General features: G+C 48.3%; 1 protein-coding gene across 2 annotated transcripts in view; it reads left to right on the top strand.

Moving 5' to 3' along the window:
• LOC142929832 (fructosamine-3-kinase-like) overlaps nucleotides 1–26,638 on the top strand; it is a 63,414-nt gene that overhangs the window by 30,529 nt on the left and 6,247 nt on the right. The window contains exons 2-4 of one of the 2 annotated variants that reach the window (XM_076071897.1): nucleotides 23,483–23,605; nucleotides 24,462–24,619; nucleotides 24,830–25,990. In XM_076071897.1, the coding sequence (XP_075928012.1) occupies nucleotides 23,483–23,605; nucleotides 24,462–24,619; nucleotides 24,830–24,848 (300 nt within the window). In that variant the 3' untranslated portion in view covers nucleotides 24,849–25,990. Of the gene's footprint in view, nucleotides 1–23,482; nucleotides 23,606–24,461; nucleotides 24,620–24,829; nucleotides 25,991–26,638 lie in introns of those variants that run through there. The other variant, XM_076071898.1, reaches the window with a different exon arrangement.

Below are 26,638 nucleotides of genomic sequence, written 5' to 3' on the forward strand. Positions count from 1 at the left end.
TCGCACTGCCGAGGATCATCTTTAACGGACCTCCAAAGAGGGCGATCTTAACACCGGTGGTACTGGTTATCGGCAGGTTCACTCAGCTCCACATCTTCCTGGTGATCGGTGGAGGGCGATCGTTGATCACCTTGGTGGGAGAAATCCTCATGGGGGAGGGGGGAGGTGGTGGGGGATGATTCTTACCGCAGGCAGGAGCTGACAAAGTCAACAAACTCCGGGTCGTGGCTTTTGAGTGCCCCGTGAAGTGACAAGCTCCCTGGCACCCTTCTCTTGACTGGGGAGAACATCATGCCCAAACGATCTGCAGGAGACATGCACAGCAGGAGAGACACACAGTCACCAACCACCACTTTGCCCACCTACCCACTTGCCCACGCGCCCATTTACCCACCCACTCACCCAAGGAATTGAAAATACAAAGAGGCCCCCCCCCCAAAAAAAAACTACAACAGCTCCAGGCCACACCCTAACACTGAATCCGGCCGGTTGCTCGCCCCACCCTACAACTCACCAAAGTAGTGCATTCTGTCAGGAGCTGCATCCATCATGCATCTTGGAGGCAACCCGAGGATCTGCACATGGTTGAGATAAAGGCAAAAGTCACCCGTGTAGCCGCAGCAGACTGTAGGGGCAAGTGCTTTTAGTAGTGAGTAGAAACAGCAGCAGCAACAGTAGCGGCACCTGTTGAGGGCCAGGACTGTGGCACACACAGAGAGGTTATGGTTGGCCATATTGAAGCAGGTACACACGGCACCAGGTACTCATTTGAGGCTGATTTGTACTAGGGGATGCCCAGTACCGGTTCAGATAATCATCACTGATGTTGGCCGTGAATTGTAATCAAACTCGCATTACCGGGTTTGTAGCTGAGCACGCTAACCGCTACACCACTGCTCCCCCCACACGTACAAGACACACACGTGTACACACATACAACATACGATGGCTGCCATTCGCCAGATCACCAAGTAGCCAATCGCCCCCCCTCTCCTGGCTCCCCCCCCCCCCCATAGCCTACAACTTCAAGGAAGGAGGGGGGAATCACGAGGGGGTGAACGCCCAGTTGGAAATACCTCCATGCAGCACGGGAGGTGGTCGTCGCGGCTGTCCGAATGGAATAATTCCCTGCCGGTCGCCAACTCCGCCACTGTGCAGCCCAGTGCCCACATGTCCACTGCACACGTTAATCTGTAGCCCAGCAATACCTCCGGAGATAGGTATGGCAGGGTCCCACCAACATGCAGAGCTGCACAACAACAACAAATATATATGTACGTGTGTGTGTATACTCACTGTGTCATGAACAGCATCGTTATCACACACTGTCACATGTACAGACACTAAGAGACTTGCACACACGCACACTGGAACACAGACACACCCACACACAGAAACTCACACCCACACGCAGAAACTCACACCCAGGTGAGGTTACTCACGTTGCCTTTTCACAAAAAAGCTGGTGCCGAAGTCCGTGACCCTGACGGTGCCAGTCACGGTATCCTTGAGTAGAACATTTTCCTAAAGGAAGAAAGGCAGAAGGAATTCACACTCGGAGGTTACGCCGATAGCATTCAGCCAGCATTGGATCAATCACGTACCACGGTACAAACTAAACAGGGGAACTAGGTGAGGCGTAGCGCCGTCATCAACCTTGAGTCAAGTGCAACATTCGCTGTTTTCTGACAGCTGCCACTGGGGGTGCCCCTTTCAAATGCGTCAAGATGAGCGATGTTAGTCGAGGCTCATCACATTTAAAGCTCTCTGAAGCACCATCTAAGTAAAAGGGTGCAGCTCTATAGACAACTTATCATAGATGCTCACAGCTGCCCGATAACGAGTTACGGACCAAAAACCACACTCAAGGGCGCACGGATTTCGTGACGCTTTCCACCGCGCGTTTGTCTTGGGAAGTTTTCCATTCACAGCATGGAAGCTGACAACGGGCAGCTGTCAGTTCAAACGCGTGTTTGGCACATTTTGAAAATCATTCTTTTCAGCTCCGGTTTGTGTTTCCCAAAGTTTGGGGCAACGATGTGATCTACATTGCTGGTTTTATCTGTGGTGAGTCCCGCAATAGCGACACGACTCTACACGACAGTTGAATTCATACCAGATCATCACCAGAGGTAACGTGACCCTGCTTCCTTCCAGATAGACGGACAGAGCTAACACATCGACCCTGTGACCAACGTGGTTAGTTTTCTCTATGGACCGAGTCCCCAATAATGACACAACTCCGGAACAAAGTCACGCTGATTGCTGTGTCCACTCACTGGCTTGATGTCCGCATGGATGATGCTCCTGGCCTTGGTGTGGCAAAGGAACTTGAGGATGCCCCTGGTGTAAGTTTTCACCATCCCCATGTGCAATTTCCGGAACCCCGCTTCCGTAATCACATCATAGAGGCTCTCCCTGTGAAAGAGGCAGCAGCAGCAACAACAACAATGACAACAACGAAGCAGCGTCGGTGTCATACCCTGCAATACTGCGTGGATTCTGATAACGACAATATTAATATTATATTTGCACATTCACGACTAATATGATTCATAGCTCAGTGTGGGTTTAGGTCATCGGTTTGCTGATAAACCAAATCAGTTAGCACATTTGTCCACTTGCTTTCATTGGCTCTATTTCCGGGTGGTGGAATTATCCATTAGGAGATACAAACTCCACGAAGAAAGGCGTCCGAGTTGAGAACGAACTCAGGGATTTTCACCGAGGGGCACAAGCGTCACCACTGCGCTGCAGCCAACCTGCTGATCGAGTGGAGGCGTGGCTATATAAAAGTGGGCGGGGCTGTTTGAGAAAAGAGGAGTGGCCTCGTGCACCCGGGACATATTACAGCTCCACAGTACCGCAATGCGTGGGTGGCACAGGAATCCTAAAAGTAACATCTAGCCCCGGTGGTGTGACGTTATCACCCTTCCCTGGTGTGGAAGAGATCGGGGCTTTGATCCCGACCGTGACGCATGTATATTTTGAGTTTGCATGTTCTACCCCTGGTCACGTGGATTTTTCTCCTGGTTCTCTGGTTTGTCCCTCCACATTTAGAAACGTGTATAGAGTATTTGGCTGCTATACATTTCCACATCAGCCACTTTTTTTAGCTATCATTTGTAGCCAGGCCGCTTGTGAAAAATAATTGATAGGGCAGTGGGCTTTACCTGTTAAATAAATGTTTTAGTTTAGCTAATGTAGTTAACCACGCTATGGGGGGGGGGGGGGGCGGTGGGAACACATGGTACGTACTTCAACAGCTCCAGGACAATGCAGTGGTGTCCTCTGAAGTCAAAATGGTTCAGGACTTTGATGACGTTGTACTCCTCATCACTGCCCTCGCCCTGAAGTTCCAGAGCCATCTGGAGCTCCTTTCTCTGAAATTTATCATCCTTGGAGCTGTGCAGAGAAAATCCACAAATGAATCATGACTTAGACTTGCTTAAGGAATGACCAGAAACAAATTCTATTCAGAATTTAATAAATAAATATACGTTCCCCAAGTGTAATGGCATTGTGAGTTCCGGTAGCGCGCTCATGGAAGGTTCCAGAAAGGATCGGGAAGAGGATCAAATAAGCAAGGGATAGAAGGGGGTTTGGGGTGCTGCCTGAACGTAGTGATTCCCTAATGTGTGAATTGAACCGACTCCGAGCATGGCCCCAGCCACACTCAGGATTCCCAGGAGCTGAGCCAAGCCACGGCTGAGCCACTCATATATCTTTAACAGCAGCTGAGCGGCTCAAGCCTGGGCCAAACCACGGCTGAGCTAGAGCTGAGCCTGAGTTTTAGGGACTGAGCCACAGCTGAGTCGTGACTGAATGTGGCTCTCACAGAGCAAGGCATTATAACGTGGAATATCATGGGACCTCCTTTGCCAGTACCAAAATATCAGAATATATTTTCTCCTTTTTTCTAGCAAGAAAACAGGTGTTAAGATGTTAAAACACCAAACTGAAACCTTTTACAAGGAATAATGTCTGCATTAACCACAATACTTGTGGTCAGAATGCAAACAAAAAACATACTCTGATAATATATGCATTGTCTTTGAAACTGATTGGTCCACACCAGAAACAGCTTTCTTTTGAGCCTCGTCTCAAAAACGGTGTTAGACCAGGGGACGCCAAAAGGCGTACAGCACAAAGACAAGCGTTTTCAGAGTAATGAGAGCTCGGGGTGAATGGCTACATCATGGGACCTCCTTCGGGAGTATATTTTGGTACTGGCAAAGGAGGTCCCATGATGTAGCTGCTATAACACAGAACGCACACGTTATAACACGGAACGCGCCCGTTATGACATGGGACAACTCCATTACAGTGTGGAACACGCCTTTTATAGCGTGGAACGTGCCCATGATAACGTGGAAGGCTCCCATTATAACGCGGACCGCACCCATTATAATCCGGAATGCTTCTGTTCTAATGCAGGAAAGCGCCCATTATAACGTGGAATGTGCCCGCTATAAAATTGCACAGCTGAGCGGTAGGCGGAATGCGGAATGATCACGTGACGTGACAGCATGCCCTCCGTTATTGGTCTCTTCACATCACTGTGTGCATGTATTATATCTTGCAAAACTTTATCGTTACATTATATATGGGGATATTATGTTTACTTAATGTGCTTTCCCTTAACGTGGCACTTTTCAGGAATGCCTCTACTAGGTTAAATGAAGACTTAATGTAATGTAAGAGTGAACTGATCCAGAACAGGGGGAGAACATACAAACTCCACACAGGAGGGCACCCGAGTCAGGAGTCGAACCGGGGACCCTCTACATGAGGCAGGAGTTGTCACCACCTCATCACACGGCCGCCCACAGCACTGGACGTAACAACGTCATCCTTGTGACGACACCACTCTGAATTCTTACCTCAATGGTGATACCAAGATCTTCACGGCCACCAGGGTGTTCATCTTGTGGTCAAGGCACCGGATCACCTGGCCTTGACCTCCGCGCCCAATCTTCTTCAGCACCTCATAGCGGTAGTGAAGGTGCTCATGGTGGACCTGCACAAAATTACACAAATTTAGACTGACTATATTTTGAAAATCACAACATGTGAGCATTATTTTACAAAATAATTGCTTTTATTAAGTGTTTGGCTTTCTTAAATCTGTAATTGTGGAATGCTCTGATGTCTGCTGGCCGAGTCACCCTAAAAAAAGCTCTTTAGCTCAATGAGCTTAACTTGGGAAATAAACTTCTGATTGTGAAGTGTGTGGGAGAGTGCACGTGTGCTTTCTCTGGTTGGTTGGTGCTTAAGTTGCAATGACAAGAAGCCACGAACCCCGCGACCGCTGCGCCCTGTGACCGCCCCCACGGTGGGGGCTTTGTGGCGAGTCTCACCGGAATGTAATGATGTTCGTGGTCGTCGTATCCATCGTTGTTGTGTCCCCGGGATCTGTTGCTGAGCGCAAAGTACCATACTTTCTGTATGGCGACAAGCTCCAGCTTCTCCCGGTGGGTCATTTGTGGGCCAAAGAGAGCCAGGATTGCTGCAGGCAAGAGAATAAAAACAGCTGTCGGTGATCTTTCGTTTAAGCAGCACAGCCTCAAAAAGTCTCAAGATTCCTTTTCAGGAGGTTCCTGCAGATGATTTACAGAGAATGGGGGCGACGCTGCTGCCATTACGTCTGCTGTGTGATCCCAATTTGAGGAATTTGCAGGGGATTTGAATGTTTTGGCCAATACCAGTTATGTCCGTATGTTAAACCGTGCTTCGGCAGCCCTGCTAATCAGAAGTGAGGGGGAAAGACAACAAACTAACAAGTTCGCAAAAATTATTGATGTAAAAGTGCATCGCTCCAGTGGCTGCCTAATGTCGGAAGAGCATTCCAGATGACTGCAGAAGCACATCTGAAAGCGTGCCATGCAGTGACCATCTTTGTTCGATGTCCAGCTATATGCAGCTCTGAGGACATCTTAGGTTGCTTAGGTTTGAAAACGGGGTTAATGAATTAGATAAATATAACACAGATATGCAAGAAGGATTTTATAAATAATAAGAATAGCTTTTACTTTTTCCAGCACAAAAACAGGTGTTAATATGTTCAAACACCAAATAGATACCTTTTGCAAGGCATCAAGTCTGCATTTACCACACGTACTTGTGGAAAAATATGCAAACAAACATGCTCCGATAATATATGGGTATTGTCTTTAAAACTGACTGGCCTGCACCAGAGACAGCCTTCTTTATGACCGTGTCTCGCCGGTGTTAGACGAGAGAATGGCAAAATTCGAACGGTACATCACCCATGCAACATGGCCACCATGAAGTCCCCCATGCATCATGGTCACTGTGACGTCCCCCTTGAAACATGACCATCGTGATGTCCCACCATTCAGCGTGGCCATCTTGACGTCACTCATTTCTGTTCTTACCTTGTGGCGATTTGCTGCGGATGGAGCCGGTGCGCGCTGAGGACAGCGCACTCCACGTGGTGCAAGACTCGCCGTTACTCCGAGCCTCTCCAGCTCGGCTGATCTACACACGCAAAGACAACGGTCCACCACATGGGCTTGATTAAGATGTTGGAGCAAGTGCAGTGGCCGAGCACTGAGCCAGCATCTCTGACATCCTGGGCTCCACATTCAGGAGGGTCCTGCCGAGATGTTGCCAGTTCTCAGCGTTGGGATATTTGGCCAATATCAGTTGCCATGCTTGGATTTACAATGAAAGACGTGTGGATTTCGAGGTCACACGCAGGTCAATGGGATCGTTCAAACTGTTAAGAGGAGTGAGTGGGACTCGGGCCGGACGAGCCATGGCTAGGAGGGACAACAATGGCTCATGGTCAAGAATAATAATGGAGCGACAACCAAGGAACAGAACACATCAGAGAGGAGAGCCTCCAGAGAGATGGTGCGACGAAATCGGCGCTTGGCGGATTATTCCATCACAGGATGTGAGGGGTAGTAGGGTCTCAGGGAGGGAGGCGTTCATCCATCAGTGGATAGATAACAGCACTGTAGATGCTCACGCGTAGACGGGCACGTACACCAACAGGATCTCGGAGAGACACTCTGATAGACGCGCACACACTTAGGCGGGCAAGGAGAAGCACACCCAGGTATACAGATGACAGGTAGGCACACGCAGAGGGGAGAACACACGTCCACCCATACTTCACCACACGAGTCGAGGAGCCACATGTACCTCCATGGTAGCAACTTGCAGACGAGGGTGCTCAGAGCTCACGGTGTCTCTCGCGCGGTCCGGGTCTCTGCGTGGAGAGCGGCAGACAGAGGCGAGGGACACGCAGAGTTGAAGGGGCATGACACACCCACGTCTAAACCCACGTCACGTCACAATGGGGACTCTCACCAACACGGACTCACATCCTCACCAGTCACACACAATACGAAAAACACAAAAAACAACAACTGCCATTCGCCACTAAGTAGTGGTGATGTGACCACGGCGCCTGTGCCAGGCCAGGTGCACTTTGAGACCACGTGAAGTGCCGAAGGCTCACTGACAGGCGGTCACAGGTCAGACCCAGGTGCCATGAGTTGTCTGACTGAGATGACTGTGCCAACTTGCTGCATTTTAGATGCCCGACTCAAAGGTTGTTGTCGTGAGCGTTGCTCCTCTGTTCGGACACCACTACTAACACTACTCCTAACACCACCAACACCACCACTACGAACACCACCACTATGAACACCACCACTACGAACACCACTACTATGAACACCACTACTAACACCACAATTAACACCAAGAACAAAGACAAAGATCCCCCGTATAGCCTTAACAGACTGTTGAGGCAAGTGCTGTCCGCGAGCACCTATGAAGGCCGGCACGGCACACGAGGGGGTGGGTGGCCAACACCACGCCCGGCCGCCTTTGTCTCCCCAGTGGCAATGTTTGCACCTCGCACCAGGTACTCATTTAAGGCTGAGTCGATCTAGGGTGAGGCCCAGGACCAGTTCAGATAATCGTCACCAATGTTGGCTGTGAGCGGGAATCAAACCCAGGTCGCCAGGTTCTTAGCGCAGCGCGCTAACCGCTACACTACCCCACTAACACCATCACTAACACCACTACTAACACCACCACCAATAATACCACCAACACTAACACCACCACTAAGACCACCACGAACACCACTACCAGCACCAATAATACCACCATCACTAACACCACCACGACTAACACCAGCAACAAAAATTCCACCATCACTAACACCAACAACAACAATCGCCATTCGCCACTAAGTGGCGGTGATGTCACCACGACGCTTGTGCCAGGCCATGTGCACCTTGAGGCCACGTGAAGTGTCGAACGCCCGCCCGCTGGCAGGAGGTCACGGGGCAGACCCAGGTGCCACAGGTCGACTGACTGAGATGACTGGCTGATGCACCACCTGTGCCCCTTACTGTGCCAACTTGCTGTGCTTTAGCCATCCGGCGCTCTGCTCGTTGTTGTGAGCGTCGTTCCTGCGCTCTCCGTTGTTGTTGGAGGGCGACTGCCTCCAACTGCCCAGTAGCGTCCTTCACGAGCCTCTTCCACAGAGGCCGATCTTGACACAGCTGGTACCAGTTATCGGCAAGTCCACTCAGCTCCACATCCTGCTGTACCACATCATTCCATCTCTTCTCTAGCCCGTGCTGCGTCCGTTCAGCCCCCTCGATCCGGCCAAATAAAAGCTGCTTGGGCATGCGGTGATTGGGCATGCGGGCTACATGGCCCAGCCAACGCAGCCTTGCCTGACGGAGGAGCTCACTGATGGGGCTTTGTCCAGATCTTTCGAGGATTTGTGAGCTCCTCACACAATCCAGCCTGGTTAAACCCAGGATTGATCGGAGGCAGGCCAGCCTCAACGTTTCTAACCGGCAAAGATGTTCCATTAGGGGGGTCCACGTTTCACAAGCGTAGAGAAGGGAGGGAATGACTGTGGCTGAGAAGACCCGAAGCTTCGTGTGGAGCGACAGACCAGGTAGCTTCCATACAGCGTTACGCAACTGCTGAAAAGATAATGCCGCTCGACTGATTCGGAGTGAGACCTCTGCTGTTAAACCGGAGACGGTCATGAGCACACTGCCCAGGTATGGGAAACTTTCCACTCTCTCCACAACTGCCCCATCACCGATTGGGAGTTGTGGAGGTGGAGTGCCCGATGGTACAAAATACCCAGGCAGGTGCTTCGTTTTGGTGGGGCTGATGGTAAGGCCCCACCTCTTAGTGGCACACTCCAGTTTTAGCAGCAGCGCCTCCAACTCCTCCTCTGAGTGAGCCGCAATTATCACGTCATCGGCATACATAACGTGGTTGACCAATAGGGAGCCATCCCTTGACGGCATCCGGGCATTGATCAGCCTCCCACTGTATCTGTACCAGATGGAAATTCCTCCGGTACAGCTACTGAAGGCCTCACGAACTACGTGGTCGAAATAGATGTTAAATAATGTTGGAGCTAGAGGACATCCCTGTCGGACCCCAAGGTGAACAGGGAATGGCTCCGACTCCCGGCAATGTAGTTTTACCCGGGTCCGCTCACCATAATGAAGGTCCTTAAAGATCGTGAGCAGCGGGTCAGGGACTCCGAAAGCACGAAGAACCCAGAGCCCAGGCCTACTGATGGTGTCATAGGCCTTTACCAGGTCAATAAAGCAGAGATGTAGGTCTTGTTGGAATTCCCTACACCTCTGCTTTAGCAAACGGACAGAAAATATGGCATCTGTGCAGGACCACCCTTTCCTGAAACCACATTGGGCCTCCACAAGCCTCTCCTCAGCATGCCTGGTAAGGCAGTGTTGAATAATCCTTGCCAGGACCTTTCCCGGCACACTGAGGAGTGAGATGCCCCTGTAGTTGTTACAGTCTGTGCGGTCTCCCTTCTTAAAGATGGGGACCACCATGGCATCCGATCACCTCACTTACACCACCATCACTAATACCACCAACACCACCATCACTAACACCAGTAACACCACCACTATCACCACTACTAACAACCACAATCACTAACACCACCATCACTAACACAACTAACACCACCACCATCACGAGCACCCCCACCACTAATACGACCAACATTAACACCACCACTCCTCCCCCTGCCAGTATGGGACACCAAAGACAAAGATCCCCGTAGAGACTTAACAGGCTGTAGGGGCAAGTGCTGTTAGCCAGCAGTACGTATGAAGGTCGGCACGACACACGAGGGGGTTGGATTGCCAGCACCACGCCCGGCCGCCTTTGCCTCCCCAGTGGCGATCTTTACACACCACACCAGGTACTCATTCGAGGTTGAGTCGATCTAGGGGAGGCCCAGCACCGGTTCAGATAATCGTTACTGCTGTTGGCCTTTAGAGGGAATCCAACTCAGGGTCGCCGGGTTCATAGCGCGGCGCGCTGTCAGCTCCACGACCGTTCCACACACACACAGACTCACACAGAGACTCACACACACAGAGAGACTCACACAGAGAGTCTCACACACACACAGACTCACACAGAGATACACACACAGACTCACACACACAGACTCACACACACACAGACTCACACAGGGAGACTCACGCACACAGACTCACACACACAGACTCACACAGACTCACACACACACAGACTCACACAGACTCACACATACACAGACTCGCACAGAGAGACTCACACACACACACAGACTCGCACAGAGAGACTCACACACAGACTCGCACAGAGAGACTCACACCACCACCGCCACCACTCACCCACAGCTCGGTTCCACTCCTGCTCTGGGGTCGGTCCGCGTCTCTCTAACGGCCAAACTGCCAGTCGGAAGCACGTGGCGCGAGACGCGGGGGCGGTACAAGGTAACCACGCCCCGTGACGTCAGAGCCATGAGCTCCTCCCCCTCACACCTGAGCTCCTCCCCCTCTGTCCCCCTTCGCGACCACGCCCCATGGCCCGACATTTCCCTACCCCTCGCTACCCCCCCTGCCCCCCCCGCCCCTCCTCGTGACCCCCCTTCCCCCCCCGCCCCTCCACATTCGCAACCCCCCATGCCCCCTCACAACCCCCCATGCCCCCCCTGCCCTCCTCCTCGCGACCCGCCCCCTCACCCCCCATGCCCCGCCCCCCTCCTCCGCTGCTACTTCCGCTTTGGCCGGGGCCGAGTGGAGGCGGCGCGCGCTGTGGATTGTGGGTGGCGAGCGGCTGATTTGGATTCCCACTCACGGCCACCGTCAGTGGCTCGCAAAAGCTTCTGAAGCGGCGGCTCGCTGGGCCTCCTCTACGTCGATTCAGCCTGAAGGTGAGAACCTCGCGCGGTGTGTCCACATCAGCAGTGGCGGCGGCGGTGGGGGGAGACAGAGGAGGCGCCTGGCCCACAGCCATCACGTTCTGCTGAGTTCACGGCGCTGCTTCAAGCAGAGCTCGGCCCTGCTGCTGCTGCAGTTGAGAGGCACTCCCAGAGGGCCGTGTGGCTGATGGGAATTATAATTGTGGTTAAATTATAGTTGTGGTTACAGTTGTTGGTCGTGGTTATTGTTGTGTGGTTGTTATTGTGGTGGTTGTGCAGGTGGTGGCACACGAGTTAACCCATAGCACCAGGGTCTAGCCCTCCTCTTGTACCTAGCCAGGCAGAGCAGTCAACCCATGGCACCTGAGTCTTGCCCGTGACCTCCTCCTGAACTTAGCCTGGCACAGCCGTCAAACCTTGGCACCTGAGTTATTGTGGGAACATCACCGCCACGTAGTGGTGAATGGCGACTGTTGATGTGTGTGGGCTTGTGTGTGAGTATGATGGTGAATGCGTGAGTATGATGGTGAGTATCATGGTGAGTGTATCATGGTTAGTTAGTAATACTGAGTGTGAGTTTGACTAATTCTCCTCTCTCTCGCTGTCTCTGCTTTCCCTCCTAACTACCTCGCCTGGTGTACAGGAGGTTGTGGGTTCGACCCCGACCCTGATGCCTGCTGTATATTTGGAGTTTGCGTGTCTCTGTCTCTCCCCGTGGTTGTGTGGACTTTTTCTCCGGGTCCTCCGGTTTTTCCCTCCACATTTAGAAACATTCGTTTAAAGTTTTGACTTAAAACTTTAGTGACTGTGATGATGAGCCACTTCGTTGAGCTATCATTGGTGCCAAGTCGCTTCTGAAAAAGAGATGTTTAGCTCAGTGGACCTTAGTCTAGTTTTCTCTCTCCTTCCCGAGCACAAGAACAAGCAGGTGCAGGGGTAGGAGCATTCTCCACTTAGTGGTGGTGACGACACCACGGCGCTTGTGCCAGGATATGTGCACCACAGATATCCATCACATAGAGACCCATAGAGTCATCACACATAGACCTATACACTCACCACGCACATACCCTCAGACTTGCACAGAGAAGCATAGACTCACCACAGAGACCCATAGACTCATCAGACAGAGAACCACAGACTCAAACAGATCCACAGACTCGCACCGAGCCCTATAGACTCACCAAACAGAGACATAGACTCACCAAACAGAGACATAGACTCGCCAGACAGATACCCATAGACTCAATCGTACCCATACTCACACAGAGACCCATAGTCTCACCACAGAGACCCATAGACTCACCACAGAGACCCATAGACACATCAGACAGAGACACATAGACTCACCCCACAAAGACGCATAGACTCACCCTACAGAGACCCATAGACTCAGAGAGAGACCCATAGACTCACCAAACAGACCCATAGAATCACCACATAGAGACCCATAGAGTCATACAAAAACGCATAGACTCATCACACAGAGAACCACCGAATCAAACAGATTCACACAGAGCCCTATAGACTCATAAAACAGAGACACATAAACTCACCACACAGAGACCCACGGACTCTCACAGAGACCCATAGACTCACCACACACAGATCCATCGACTCACAGAGCCCCAAGGGCTCGCGTGTGTGGTTATTTAGTTGAAGGTAGAGGGGGATTACCAGCCCCTTGCACCCATCCAGAACTCCCTGTTGCCACTGTGTGGCTGCGAGGCGACGTGAGGTTTACAGCTGGTCAGGTTTTGCGCCCCCCCCCCAAAATGGCATTTCTCACAACCACCGCCGCGTTATCGACCGTCGCCATTCGCCAATAAGTGACAGTGACGTCACCACAGTGCCTGTGCCAGGCCAGGTGCACTTTGAAGCCACGTGAAGTGTCGAAGGCTCGCTGACCGGAGGTCCTGGAACAGACCCAGGTGCCATGGGTTGGCTGACTGAGATGACTGGCAGATGCACCACCTGTACCCCGTACTGTGCCAAATTGCTGCATATTTATCATCTGGTGTTCCGCTCATTGTTGTGAGCGTCACTCCTCCGTTGTTGGTGGAGGGCGACTGTCTCCAACTGCCCAGTAGAAGCGTCCTTCACGAGCCTCCTCTGCAGAGGCCGATCCCGACACCGCTGGTACCAGTCGTCGGCAAAGCCCACTCAGCTCCACATCCTCCCGTAACGCATCAGTCCGCCTCCACTCCAGCCCATGGCGTGCCCGCCCATCCCCCTCCATCCACCCACATACTCACCTACCGGCTTACTGACGCACTCACCCACTCATATCTGCTCACGCACCCACACATTACATTTTAAATGCAGGCCACGCAAAGCATCGTGATCAGTTTACACCAAAATCTACTCTCAACCACTTAAACCACATATTCGTGAATGATGCGCACCCTAATCTGCCACTACGGTTGTGTGCAGGGTGTTGTGATGTCACGTAGTACGACGTTTCTCCTGGTCCCCCCCCTCCTCCGTTATAACGCGCCGTCTATCTATGGCCTCGTCGCATTGGCCTTCATGGACGAGTGGTGATGGTGAAAGATGATTCAGCGGTGGACACTGAATTACCGGGGCCCCATTTAACGTTCAGGTGACACGGGACACGGTACGTGAAGAACCTTTTATCTTTCGATTTAAAGCTTTCGTGACTGCAATGATTCATCTTCTTTGGTTCTTTCGGTAAAGTCACGTAGAATTAGAATAAAATAATAAATTGATAAAATAAAATAACACAATAATATTCTCACGACGTTTCGGCCACAACACAAGCGGCCTTCATCAGGTGAAGGGACGAGACTGTCTGGTAGGACAGCGCTGGAGTGTTGTGCATTTATAGAATTTAGCTTCTACGTGAAAAGCCACTTCATTGAACTGTTATTTGTGGTCACGTGGCTTCTGAAAAATATCTATTTTGCTGTGGGCCTGACCTGGTAAAATAAAAAAAAATATTTAAAATGTAGTTTAGTGTGTGGATAATTGGGTGGGTGGGTGGGTGAGTGGGCAAGTGCATGGGTGAGTTCCTAGGTGGGTTTATGGGTACTGAGTGGCTGGGTGAGTCAGTGCCTGGATGCATGTGACGGTGGGTGTTTAAGTGAGTGGGTGACTGTGTGGGTTAGTGGGTGGGAGAGTCATATAGTGGGGGGCCACAGTGGCGATATGTTAACTACCTCGCCTCGTATGCAGAAGGTTGTGGGTTCGATCCTGACCCTAATGCCTGTATATTTCCCTCCACATTTAGAAACATGTATTTAGAGGAGTTGGTTGCTATAAATGTATACATGATAAGCCACTTTTTTGAGCTATAATTTTTGGCGATGGTGCTTCTGAAAACGATATTTATAGCTCAGTGGGCCTGACCTGGTAAAATAAACCTGGTTGAGTTAGTGGGTGGTTGAGTTAATGGGTAGTTTAATTATTGGGTGGCTTTATTATTGTTTGGTTGAGTGATGGGTGGGTGGATGATTAGTTATTTGGGTAGTGGGTGATTTGGTGAGTCGGTGAGTGGCTGAGGGAGTGGGAGGTGGTTGGGTGAGTGTGTGGGTTAGAAATGGAGTGGGTGGCAGGGTGAGTGGATGTGTAAGTGGGTGAGTGAGTAGGTGCGTGGCTGGGTAATTAGGTGAGTGGCTCGGTAAATTATTGAGCAGCTGGGCGAGTAGGTGAGTGTATGGGTGAGTGTGGGTGGGTATGTGGTTGGGTGAATGAGTGTGTGGGAAGGAGGTTAGGTGGGTAGTGGTTGGGTTATACATTGAGTGAGTGCGTTAGTGACTGGGTGAGTGAGTGGGCAGGTGGGTGGGTGAGTGAGTGGGCAGGTGGGTGGGTGAGTGGGTGGGTTAGCAATTGAGTGGCTCGGTGAGTGAGTGCTGGGTCGGTGAGTGGGTGAGTAGGTGAGTGTGTGGGTGTTAGTTAGTGGGTGGGTGATTGATGGGGTGGGTGTGTGAGTGAGGAGATGGGTGGGTGGGTTGGTGAGTGCATGAGGGAGTAAGTGGGTGGTTGGGCGAGTGCATAAGTGAGTGGGTCAGTGAGTGGGTGTGTGGGTGTGTGTAGATTAGTTTGGTATGAGATTGAGTGGGATGCTGGGTAACTGGTTGAGAAGATAGGTGGGCAAGTTAATGAGTGAGTGGGTGGGTAAGCGGAGGGGTGAGTGACGGGTTGGGTGAGTGAGTGAATGGGTGAGTGATGGCTGGGTGGGTAATTTAACATGGGAAGTTGATTGGGTAAGTTAGCGTGTAAGTGAGTGGATGGTTGAGTCAGAGAGTGAGGCGCCAAGGTGGTGAGATGTTCACTATTTTGCCTAGTATACAGGAGGTGGTAGATTCGATCCCGACCCTGTCGCCTGTATATTTGGAGTTTGCAAGTTCTCACCCGTGGTCGCCTGGATTTTGTTCTAGATCCTCAGGGTTTTCCCTCTGCATTTAGAAGCAACATGCGTTTAGAGGATTTGGCTGCAATGAATGTATCTGTGATAAGCCACTCGTATATCTATCATTTGTAGCCAGGTCTATTCTGAAAAGGATCTATATAGCTTAATGGGCCTTGCCTGGTGAAATAAAAAGTAAATTTCAGTTTAAAGCTTTCATGACTGCAAGGATTCATCTTCTTGATTCTTTCGGTAAAGTCACGTAGAATGGGAATAAAATAATAAAATAAAATAAGACAATAAAATTCTCACGACGTTTTGGCCACAACACAAGTGGCCTTCTTCAAGTAAAGAGACAGGTCTGTCCGGAAGACAGAGCTTGAATGAACGCTGACATGCAAGGACCGCGTCTATTAAGCTGTGTGGGCGGAGTTAAAATATGAATTTGCATGTTACCTGCATCACCTCCGGAGAGGAGGAGGGAGGGGGCTGGGAACACAGGCAGAGAGGAAACAAGAAAAGGGGCAAGTGCAACAGCCAAGGTGCGCTGTTGTGTCCTGAGTTGCCTTATGACTATGCTGTAAACTGGACTACTATATAATACAATATTATACCTTCCAATCTAAACTACATGGTATAACATCACATCATAGACAAATTCCACTTTTGAATTATACAATGCGTTACTTTACACTACCCTATACTTTAGATTATAAACTATTAGACTTGTGATATTACACTATGTCTTATTCTATGAACCCAACTATATACCACACTGATGTATATTCATTATGCAATTACGATGCTATATATTGCCTTATGAGTTATGTTAAACATTACAATGTTATACTATTAATTATTATACTACATGTTGTAAACCATAGCATTGACCGTAGTGTGAGAAATATTAAGAGGCAGTGCCAGCGAAAGGGCTGTGGTCTGAAAATCACCATAAAATACAATCAATTACGAACGGAAATGGTTTAAAACATATTTCCAATGGTTACTAAGCCATAATCCATCTTCTCGGTTGAAATTGTCTCTGTGCTTGTATATGTGGATGGCCTCATGAACGAATCTCTCATGGTAGCCGGTTGGCTTGCAAAGAACCTCTGTCTTGGAGAAGTCAATGTCATGTGAGCCCACTGAATTATAACAGTGATCTGCCAGGGCAGAGGAGTTCGTCCTACCGTGTTTCAAGTCTGCTTTATGTTCGCGGATGGGGTCCGATATATGTCGTATGGTTTCTCCAATGTAGCTGCTACCACAGAGGCACTTTAGTTTGTAAACGCCCGGGTACTGTATGTCTGGAACCACATCCTTTACAGATGGAACCAGATCACGGATTTTTTGTACTGTGTTGAATCGGACCTGGATCTTGTGTTTATTCAGGATTTTGGAGATATTTTTGTGACCCCCGCAATGTACAGTGAGGGAAAAAAGTATTTGATCCTCTGCTGATTGTGTACGTTTGCCCACTGACAAAGAAATGATCAGTCTATAATTTTAATGGTCGGTTTATTTGTGGTGAAGGTTGTTTTGAAAACGAGCTATGTAGCTCATTGGGCCTAACCTGGTAAAATAAAATAATTTAGTGTGTAGGTGAGTGAGCGGGGTGTGAGTGAGTGCATACGTGTGTAGGTGAGTGGGCGGTGGGTGAGTGAGATATTGGGTTAGAGATATACTAGTGGGTGGCTTGCTGAGTGGGTGAGTTGCTCGGTGGTTAAGTTAGTGGGTGTTTGAGGTAGTGGGTGGTTTAATTAATAGGCGATTTAGTTTGTGAGTGGTTGAATTATTGGGTGGTTGACTGATGGGTGGGTGAATAATTCCGTGGTAATGGGTGAGTAGATGAGTGGGTGGGTGGTTGGGTGAGTGGGGGATTAGAAATTGAGTGGATTGCAGGGTAAGTGGATGTGTAAGTGGGGTGGGTAAGTAGGTGAGTAGCTGAGGGAGTGGGCAGCTGGTTGGGTGAGTGGGTTGGTTAGAAATTGAGTGGGTGGCAGGGTCAGTTGATGTGTAAGTACTGGGTGAGAAGGTGAGTGGCTCATTGAGTAAGTGAGTGGATGGGCGAGTAGGTGAGTGGATGGATGAGGGAGTGAGTGGGTGGGTGAATTAGTGGGTGGGTGAGTGGATGTTTGGGTGGGTGGATGAGTGAGTGAGTGTGTGGGTGAGTGAGTGAGTGTGTGTGTAGGTGGTTAGGTGGTTAGTGTGTGGGTTAGAAGTTGAGTGGGTTAGTACCTGAGTGAGTGAGTCGGCGGGTGGGTTGGTGAGTTCGTTGTTGGATGAGTGGGTGAGTATTAGTGGGTAGGTATGTAGGTGAGTGATTGACTGTGTGGGTGGGTGGGTGAGTGAGTGAAGAGATGGGTAGATGGGTTGGTTGGTGGGTGCGTGAGTGAGTGAGTAAGTGGGTGCGTGAGTGCATAAATGGGTAGGTGAGTGAGTTAGTGGGTATGAGATTGCGTGGGTGGTTGGGTGAGTGGTTGAGAAATAATTTTGATGAGTTAGTGGGTGGGTGAGTCGGTGAGTGAGTGGTTGGGTTAGCGTATGGGTAAGTGAGCAAGTGGTTGGGTGAGTGTGTGGGGTAGTGAGTGATTGAATAAGTGGGTGAGTGAGGGGCTGGCTGGTTGGCTTGGCTAGTGAGATTGTGGATGGGTAAGTGAATGGGTGAATGGGTGTATTGGTCGGTGAGTGTGTGAGTAAGTTATTCGGCACGTGATTGAGCGGGTGGCTGGCTGAGTGCGGGAGAAGATGGGTGGGTGAGTTAGTTGGTAGGTGAGTTGGTGCGTGGTTGGGTGAGTGAGGGGGTGGTTGAGTGAATCGGGGAGTGACTGGTGGGTGGGTAAGTTAATGTGGGAGGTTGAGTGGGTGAGTTAGTGTGTAATTGGGTGAGTGGGTCAGAGAGCGGGGTGCCACTATGGTGAGATATTAACTACCTCACTGAGTATACAGGAAATCGTGTATTCGATTCTGACCCTGCTGCCTGTATATTATGAGTTTTAATGTTTTGCCTGTGTCCTCGTAGATCTTTCTCCGGGTCCTCCAGATTTATCCCTCCGCATTTAGAGTCAAGATTTGTTTAGAAGAAATGTCAGCTTGATAAGCCACTTCGTTCACGTATCAGTTGTAACCAGAACACCTCTAAAATGTTATATATAGCTCTGTGGGGCTTACCTGGTAAAATACAAAATAGTTTAGTTGTAGTTTATTGGATGGGTGATTGGGTAGGTGGGTAGTTCGGTGCGTGGGTGGGTTAGAGGTTGAGTAGGTGGCAGGATGAGTGGGTGGGTGAGTAGATAAGTGGCTGGTGAGCAGGTGGGTGGGTGAGTGCATGAGTTATAGATTAAGTGGGTGAATGGGTCAGTGTGTGATTTGGGGCATGAATACGTGATTGGGTGGGTTAGTGGAGTGTTGAGTGAGTGGGTCGTTGAGTTAGTGAGTGCGGGGTATGCAGGTGGGTTCGTAGGTAAGTGGTTAAGTGAGTGGCTGGGTGTGTTGATGAGTGAGTGGGTTTCGCGATTGAGTGGGTGCCACGGTGATTGGGTTCATGAGTGCTTGGCTGGGTGTTTGAGTGGGTGGGTGGGAGGCTGAGTCAGAGTGGAGCGCCAGGGTAGCGGAATGTTAACTCGCTCGCCATTTGTATAAGACATCGTGGGTTCGATCCCGATCGTGACGCCTGTATATTTGGAGTTTGCATGTTCTCCCTGTGGTTGCATGGATTTTTCTCTGGGACCTCCGAGTTTTTCATGCATATTTAGAAATATACATTTAGAGGCTTTGGCTGCTATAAGCCACTTCTTTGAGCTATCATTTGTTTGCCACGTCGTTTCCGACAAGGATCTATATAGCTCAGTGGGCCTTACCTGGTGAATTTAAAATAATTCAATTGTAGTTGAACTATTTTAAGTGAATAGGTGGATGAGTGGGTCGGTGGGTTGGTGAGTGGCTGGTTTAGTAAGTGAGAGGTTGGATGAGTGGGTGGGTGGGTGGTTGAGTTGTTGGTTTAGAGATTCAGTACGTGGCAGGGTGAGTGAGTGGGTGGTTGAGTTGTTGGTTTAGAGATTCAGTACGTGGCAGGGTGAGTGAGTGGGTGGGTGGCTTTACGAGTGGGTGGGTGGGTGGATAAGTCAGAGAATGGGGCGCCATGGTGGCTAGGAGATGTTAACTGCCTCGCCTGGTATATTGGACTTTGTAGGTTCGATCCCGACCTTGACGCCTGCTGTATATTTGAAGTTTGCATGTTCTCCCCGTGGTCGTGCAGATTTTTCTCCGGTTTCTCCAGTTTTTCCCTGCACATTTAGAAACATGAGTATTTTGAGCATTTGGCTGCTATAAATTTCCATGTGATAAGCCACTTCGTTAGGCTATCATTTGTGGCCAGGTCGGTTCTGAAAAATAGCTCTGGTAAAATAAAAAATGGTTTCATTTATAGTCTACATAGGATTGACTTCCCAGGAAGTAACACTCATTGTATAAACCCCAGAAGAATATTGTTTTGAGTCACCCAAACCAGAATGTGAACTGATATATTCGTATTTTCAAGCGAGGTTCTCGGCCACAGACCACCTGGACAAATATGATGTAGTTTAGTTTGCATATGAATTATTACTTGGGGTTTGTTGACATGATAAAGTTAATGTTTTCTTTGACAGGTCTATTGTGTTGTACACTCTGACAGGGGCTCAGGCTTGTTGGGGCAGCATCTGGCTGAAATGCACCTTCACAACAGGAAGATTGGAGAGAGGTTTCACAAGGAAGAGAAAACTATCGGTATTGAATCATGAAAATGTAAAACATGTGGAAAACTAGGCCCACCGATCCAACCCTAGCATCATGTCAACTATGTATTATGTTGACATTCCTTCGCACTGAGAGTAGGCATGCTAATCGGATCTAATGAATATGTGTAAACAAACAAACATTTCATACAGCTGTTTATTAATCATAAAAATCAAGCGATTGAGCTAGTGAATGAGATACACACATGCTGTCATTATTTCATACATGAACACAACCAGCCAGCCAGCGGTCATGATTTTCCACACCTAATCACATTCATCTCTTTGTTTTAGCCATCTTTGTGATGAAGGGAACTGTATTGTTCATGTGTGTGCACTGTACTTTTCAGAATATGAATTATGTTGGGTAATATATGAATTATGGATATTAAAAGTATCTGTATTTAAGTCTATCAGGGCAAACTCTTCTGCAAAGGAGACTTAGAGCATTCAACATTGCGTCCCTTTATATTTTTGCTAATCGCAATATTTTTCGATTTAAAGCTTTCGTGACTGCAGGGATTCATATTCTTGGTTCTTTCGGTAAAGTCACGTGGAAGGGAAATAATAAAATAATACAAATAAAACATTATATAATAACATTTTCACGAAGTTTCGGCCACAACGCAAGCAGACGTCCTCAGATGAAGAAACAGAGCTGTCGGAAAGACAGCGTCTTAATGAACACTGGGCAGTGAACACTGGGCAGTGTTCATTAAGACGCTGTCTTTCCGACAGCTCTGTTTCTTCACCTGAGGACGGCTGCTTGCGTTGTGGCCGAAATGTCGTGAGAATTTTATTATATTATGTTTTATTTGTATTATTTCTCTTCTACGTGACTTTGCCGAAAGAACCAAGAATATAATCGCAATATGTTCAGGAGATAAATGTCAAGGTCTGCTAGCCAAAAGAAGGCTTTAGGAGAGAGTTCATGTAGTTTTGCTATTCATTCATTAAAGGGCAATAGAGTAAATGCTAAAATAAATGTTTCCAGCTAATTTTTTATATACGCTAGATTTACAAGTCTATAATGTACAGAAAATACCATGGTTGGCCAGACCATCGCTCGGCATTTGCATGTGGCTCCTGGGCAGTTCAAGTGTGGCTCTGCAGAGGCGCTGCTAATTTGTAACTCTTCAATTTAACTTTATATGAAGTGAGAACAATCTGGTATCGGAGGCAGGCCATGAGTACTCCCAGGGCACTGAGATTTCTAAACTCAAAATTCCACAGCCAGTCGACACGAGTCAACTTCTGTATGGCTAATCTTTATCTCTTGTGGCTCCCGCGGCCATCTGAAGATTATGGTATGCTGCTGGTAGGGTCAGGAAAGTTGGTCACCCTTGGTATATATCTGTATATGCGTTGATGATTTTGTGCAATGTTCAGCTGCTCCGTCACGACAGGGGTCCCAGTCAGTTTGAGACTGCTAAATTAAGGTTCTCATGTGCTTTACAGATTTTGATACAAATTTCAGTCTTGAATTTCTCCCAACAGGTATGGACCCTGGGCAGGAGGATGTAGAGTATGTGGGTTTCATACGGCTATATGCTGTGGTTACATCCCACATGTGATCTCCGCTTTAAAGTCATGAAACTGGTTGTAGCCCATTTAAATTTTAATATACCCGTTTAACACGTAGGCTTTTGCGGCCAATATCCATAATATCGGTTTTTTGGGTTGGATCGTTGAAATATAAATTTGTCGTTATACCCGCCACCGACACAGCCAATTCGTAAGGTTTGTCACATAAACAGAACATTCCAATTCGTGAAGGGCTCACAAGTGACGTCATCACATCTATCCCTCCAAGGAATGAAACAGGAGGATTTATCTACGAATTTGGCTGTCCACCTAATGATGGTAGTTGTAAATACTGGCGAAACGTCATACTCAGATTGTAAATGTTGTGGATTTTCTCTCCAACACTTCGGTTTGCTGTACTAGTAGCGGATTGGCATGTTCCGTTTACGTGACAACCTTACTAATTGGCTGTTAGGTGGTGGTAGGTTTAACGGCTCATTTATTTTTATGCGATCTAACCCAGAAAAAAGCATATTATAGATTTAATATACCCTTTTGTTGAAGGACAGCCTGGGTGACCAAAGTTTTATAGGAGCGGCAATAATGTTTACTTGATTAAATTAGTTTTATCATGGAGCGGTGAAATCAGCTGTTGTTCAGATGTCAGTCTAATTAGTATTACATCGTAGAAATATGAGAGTCCTTTGTGTAATAGTCTATTAACCACTGATGATGGTAACATTGGTTTAAGGTTACATTTTAAGAAGAACTAGATTGACGTACATTTTATCTTGCATAAGTACACAAATTTATAAAACAATATATTTGATTAAAAAATGCATATATTTTCTTCCATTGCACACAGTTGTACCATTGATAACAGGGCACACAGTTACAACTGACATCACCAGATGTCACTCAAGTTCCCGCAGAGATCGATCTCGCATAACCAGTGTTCACATAATCAGTTATGTTTTCGCTAATTACCAATTACACTCAGCCGGGTTTGACAGACTTGTATGAATGTATGTTGAACTTCCTTTCCACCGTACATAGCCAACCGTGCTAAACGGAGGTGCGGGAATTAAGCGCAGAACCTATCGTTAGGATCAATGCTGTTGTAATTTTTTATGAGGATATCAATTGGTGGCTAAAATGAGATGTTCAAAGACTACAGCATGATAATCGGTACATAACATGAGTGTCGAATTATGTCTTAAGAATTACCCAGCCATTTGTACATCAAATTCAACGTTTCTGGGTGACCGTGTTCTTCATTGCAAGGCCCGCGGCCGGTGGCAGTCCCTGGTGTCCTTTTTACTGCGACCCCTGACGTGCAGTCCCCGACAATACACACAAGTGAAAACACCCCATCATGCTGTCAAACCCCCCAATGGTTTCAAATGTGAGATGGCTCTTTCACTGATAATGTCTTATTCGCGAAAGTGGCCCCCCTCCGAAAATGAGTGAATATCACTGTTTTAGGTCAAGGATTGGCCAAATAAAGTAGGTATTATTTGCTTATGTTTTTAAATGTCTGTAATAAAACTATATTTATGCCACCAGCTGAATGAGTGGCAGGAGGACTGGGTGACGTTCTTCTCACGGCAGCGACTGCAGCTTCAGCTGGACATGATAGAGAAGGACTACGGTGAACGGGAAACCCGCGAGCTCTGGTCTCGGCTTCAGGTTCGTAAGCCGTTTCACTCTCGCCCTTAACCCTTTCCTGTTCCGAGACGACTGCTCATTTCAGGATGGGTCTCGTTCACCACCGAATCTCGGAACGCGCAAGTGGTTCAGCGGTAATTTTATTTAGAGAGGCATAGCGCCGTTGTTTTTAAAGACATTGTACTCGCCTCAGAGCACCGTAGCGACAGGACAGCACTCTATTATAGCTGGTACCAAACTGTGCTACCCACCTTCCCGCACGGCCTTGTGGGATCCTCGGTACCGATAAAGTTATTTAATATTTACTTCCTATTACGTTCCGATGACGTACACGAGATTCAGCGGTGAACGGGATGCACCCCGCAACTTGCAGTCATCTCGGAGCAGGAAAGAGTTAATACATGCAGCAGTGTAGCTCATCATGTGCACAGCCATATGGGAAACCCCTTTGATCGCAGTGGGTTTTCGAGGTGACTTTAAAGGTAAAACGTGTTTCACACGCAGGCTTTCGCGACCAATATTATTCATGATAAAGTTTTTTTTGGCTTAGATAGCGTAAGTGTAAATGCGTCGTACACCCACATCCACCCAACACAGCCCATTAGTAATGTTTCTGACATGAACAGAACGTGCCATTTATGTTATTGCTCGGCACTCTTGTGTGTTAGAGAGGAAACGCAGAACATTTTCAAACGAGTACGACCTTTCGCTGGTGATTACAACCAGCATCATCAAGCAATTGCCAGAAGCATTCTGACTTGTGGCAATTGCCTAATGGCAATTGGAGTGGGTGTACGACACATGTAAATTTATGCGATCTAACTTGTAAAAAACGTTATCATGAATAAAGTGGTGTTGTTTTTTGCGTGGTGTGCAGCTTCGGTTGGGGGATTTTTTCCGGGACGTAGAGGTGGTTCCGGCACTGCTCCACGGTGACCTATGGACTGGGAACGCTGCAGAGATAAATGAAGGGCCCGTCATCTTTGACCCAGCCTCCTTCTATGGGCACTCGGAGTACGAGCTTGCCATCGCTGGGTAAGAAAAAACTACAAACAACCAAAACAATAGCAGCAACTGCCGTTCACTGCCCTGTCTGTGGCATGCAAGGTTCATTCGTATAACCTCAGTGTGGCAAGGGCTGGCTCATTAAATAAATAACAGAGACCAGGTAGAGTTGTGGTTGAGATGTCGTGCTGGAACAGCAGCATTGTAAGATTTTGAATGTTTGGTGTTGTTTGGGTACAGGATGTTCCAGGAGCTTTAGCTCTACGCTTCACTCATCCTACCACGCTCTCATCCCAAAGTCACAAGGCTTCGGCAAGAACCAGAAGCTCTAGCAACTCTTTCACTACCTGAACCACTGGAATCACTTTGGGACAGGATACCGAGGGTCATCCATCTCCACCATGCGCAGTCTCCTCAAGTGAATGAACGGTGCAGGAAATCGTGGGCTATGGTGTATGACTATAAAAATTCTTATCGGCCATGATATACATGATATACATTGTTGAATAAAGGCCTTCCCTAAGCCACCACTAAATCTCACGAAACTAGTCCATTTAAATGCTGTGCAATGCCCTAGGCATTCCACGTGAGTGTGACCGGTGGTCCCTTTGTTCCACATCCTGGCCGTGATCTCCACGCGAAAACTGGGTCCGTTAATGTCCGAATCAGAATCTTTAATTAGGCTGGACGAATCTGATGAGCTATGAAGCTCTTTTTTTCACAGATGTCCAGTCGGGGCGAGTCAGAAAGTTACAACAACAAACAACAGTACAAACAGATGGGAGGGCAAAGTAAAGGAACGCGAAGCAAATTTTGACTTAACTTTCGTGACTGCAGGAATTTATATTCTTGGTTCTTTCGGTAAAGTCACGTAAATAGAAAACAAAAAACAATAAAATAAAGACCGCTTGTGTTGCGATTGAAACGTCCTGGGTTTTTTGCTTTTATTTTAAATTTATTTTTTATTTGTTATTTTTTAAATTTAATTTTTTTATTTAATTTGAATTTTATTTCTTGTTTTCTATTTACGTGACTTTACGGAAAGAACCAAGAATATGAACGCTAAGCAAGTCATGAAATAAAAATATATAAGAGTTCAAATTGCATTAGTGCATCAATTCCTGCCAAATTTTTTTTATCACCAAATGCCATTTTGGGCAAGGCAGCATAACAAAAACAATCCCAGATGTTTGGCTAGTACCAGTTACATTGTATGTGTTTGTTGTTGTTTTGCTATGGGAGTAAACCCTTGCAGAGAAAGGGACCAGAATTAGGAAAGCGAAACCAGGCACTCCTTCAGAAGATGCCATGCACGGGCGTGACCACTGCACCACCCTGACGCCCAAGCAAATGTATTTCAAATAATCTACAATACTGGCAAATAAACCCTATTAGTATCAACCGAATGTCTGGACAATCTGACCACCTCTACACAAGTAACAGTTGAAAGTCAACGCTGTGATGTTGTGCGATTGGTGCAAGCGGGGTGAGGTCAAGGCCGATGACTGCTTCCAGCGGTGTCAAGATGAGCATTTTGAAGAGGCTCGCGAAGGATGATACTTGGCAGTTGGGTGCAGTCTCCCTCCATTAACAACAGAGGGCAGAGGAGCGACGCTCACAACAATTGGCTGAGCACTGGGCGTATACAACGCATGAAGTCGGCAGCAAGTTTATCTCAGGGAGTTGACCCGCACACGACAACTGGGTCTGTCCCGCGTGTTCACGCTATAACGTGGTTGCCTTCATTTAGGGAACGCGCACCGCCATAAGGCGACTTGTGAGCGGTCGACGCCGAACTACTTTCTTGAGCTGCGCGGTTGAGCGAGACGAGACGGTAACGCGGCGGCGTCCCCTCAAGTTGTTTGTAACCCAATTCTGACTGCGCTTAGACATTCATTACGGGGGAAATAGTTTTCGCTTAACGCGGCACTTTTCAGGAACGCATCTACTGCGTTAAACGAGGACTCGCCGTACAGGTGCTGTGCACACTGTACTCGGAATCAAAATCCGAAGCGCTATCAAGCTCTCACTCACAGGTGTCCAGTAAGA

This window comes from Petromyzon marinus, chromosome 2 (assembly GCF_048934315.1).
Source record: "Petromyzon marinus isolate PM22_M1 ecotype Great Lakes invasive population chromosome 2, UKy_Petmar_22M1.pri1.0, whole genome shotgun sequence".
Taxonomy (NCBI): domain Eukaryota; kingdom Metazoa; phylum Chordata; class Hyperoartia; order Petromyzontiformes; family Petromyzontidae; genus Petromyzon; species Petromyzon marinus.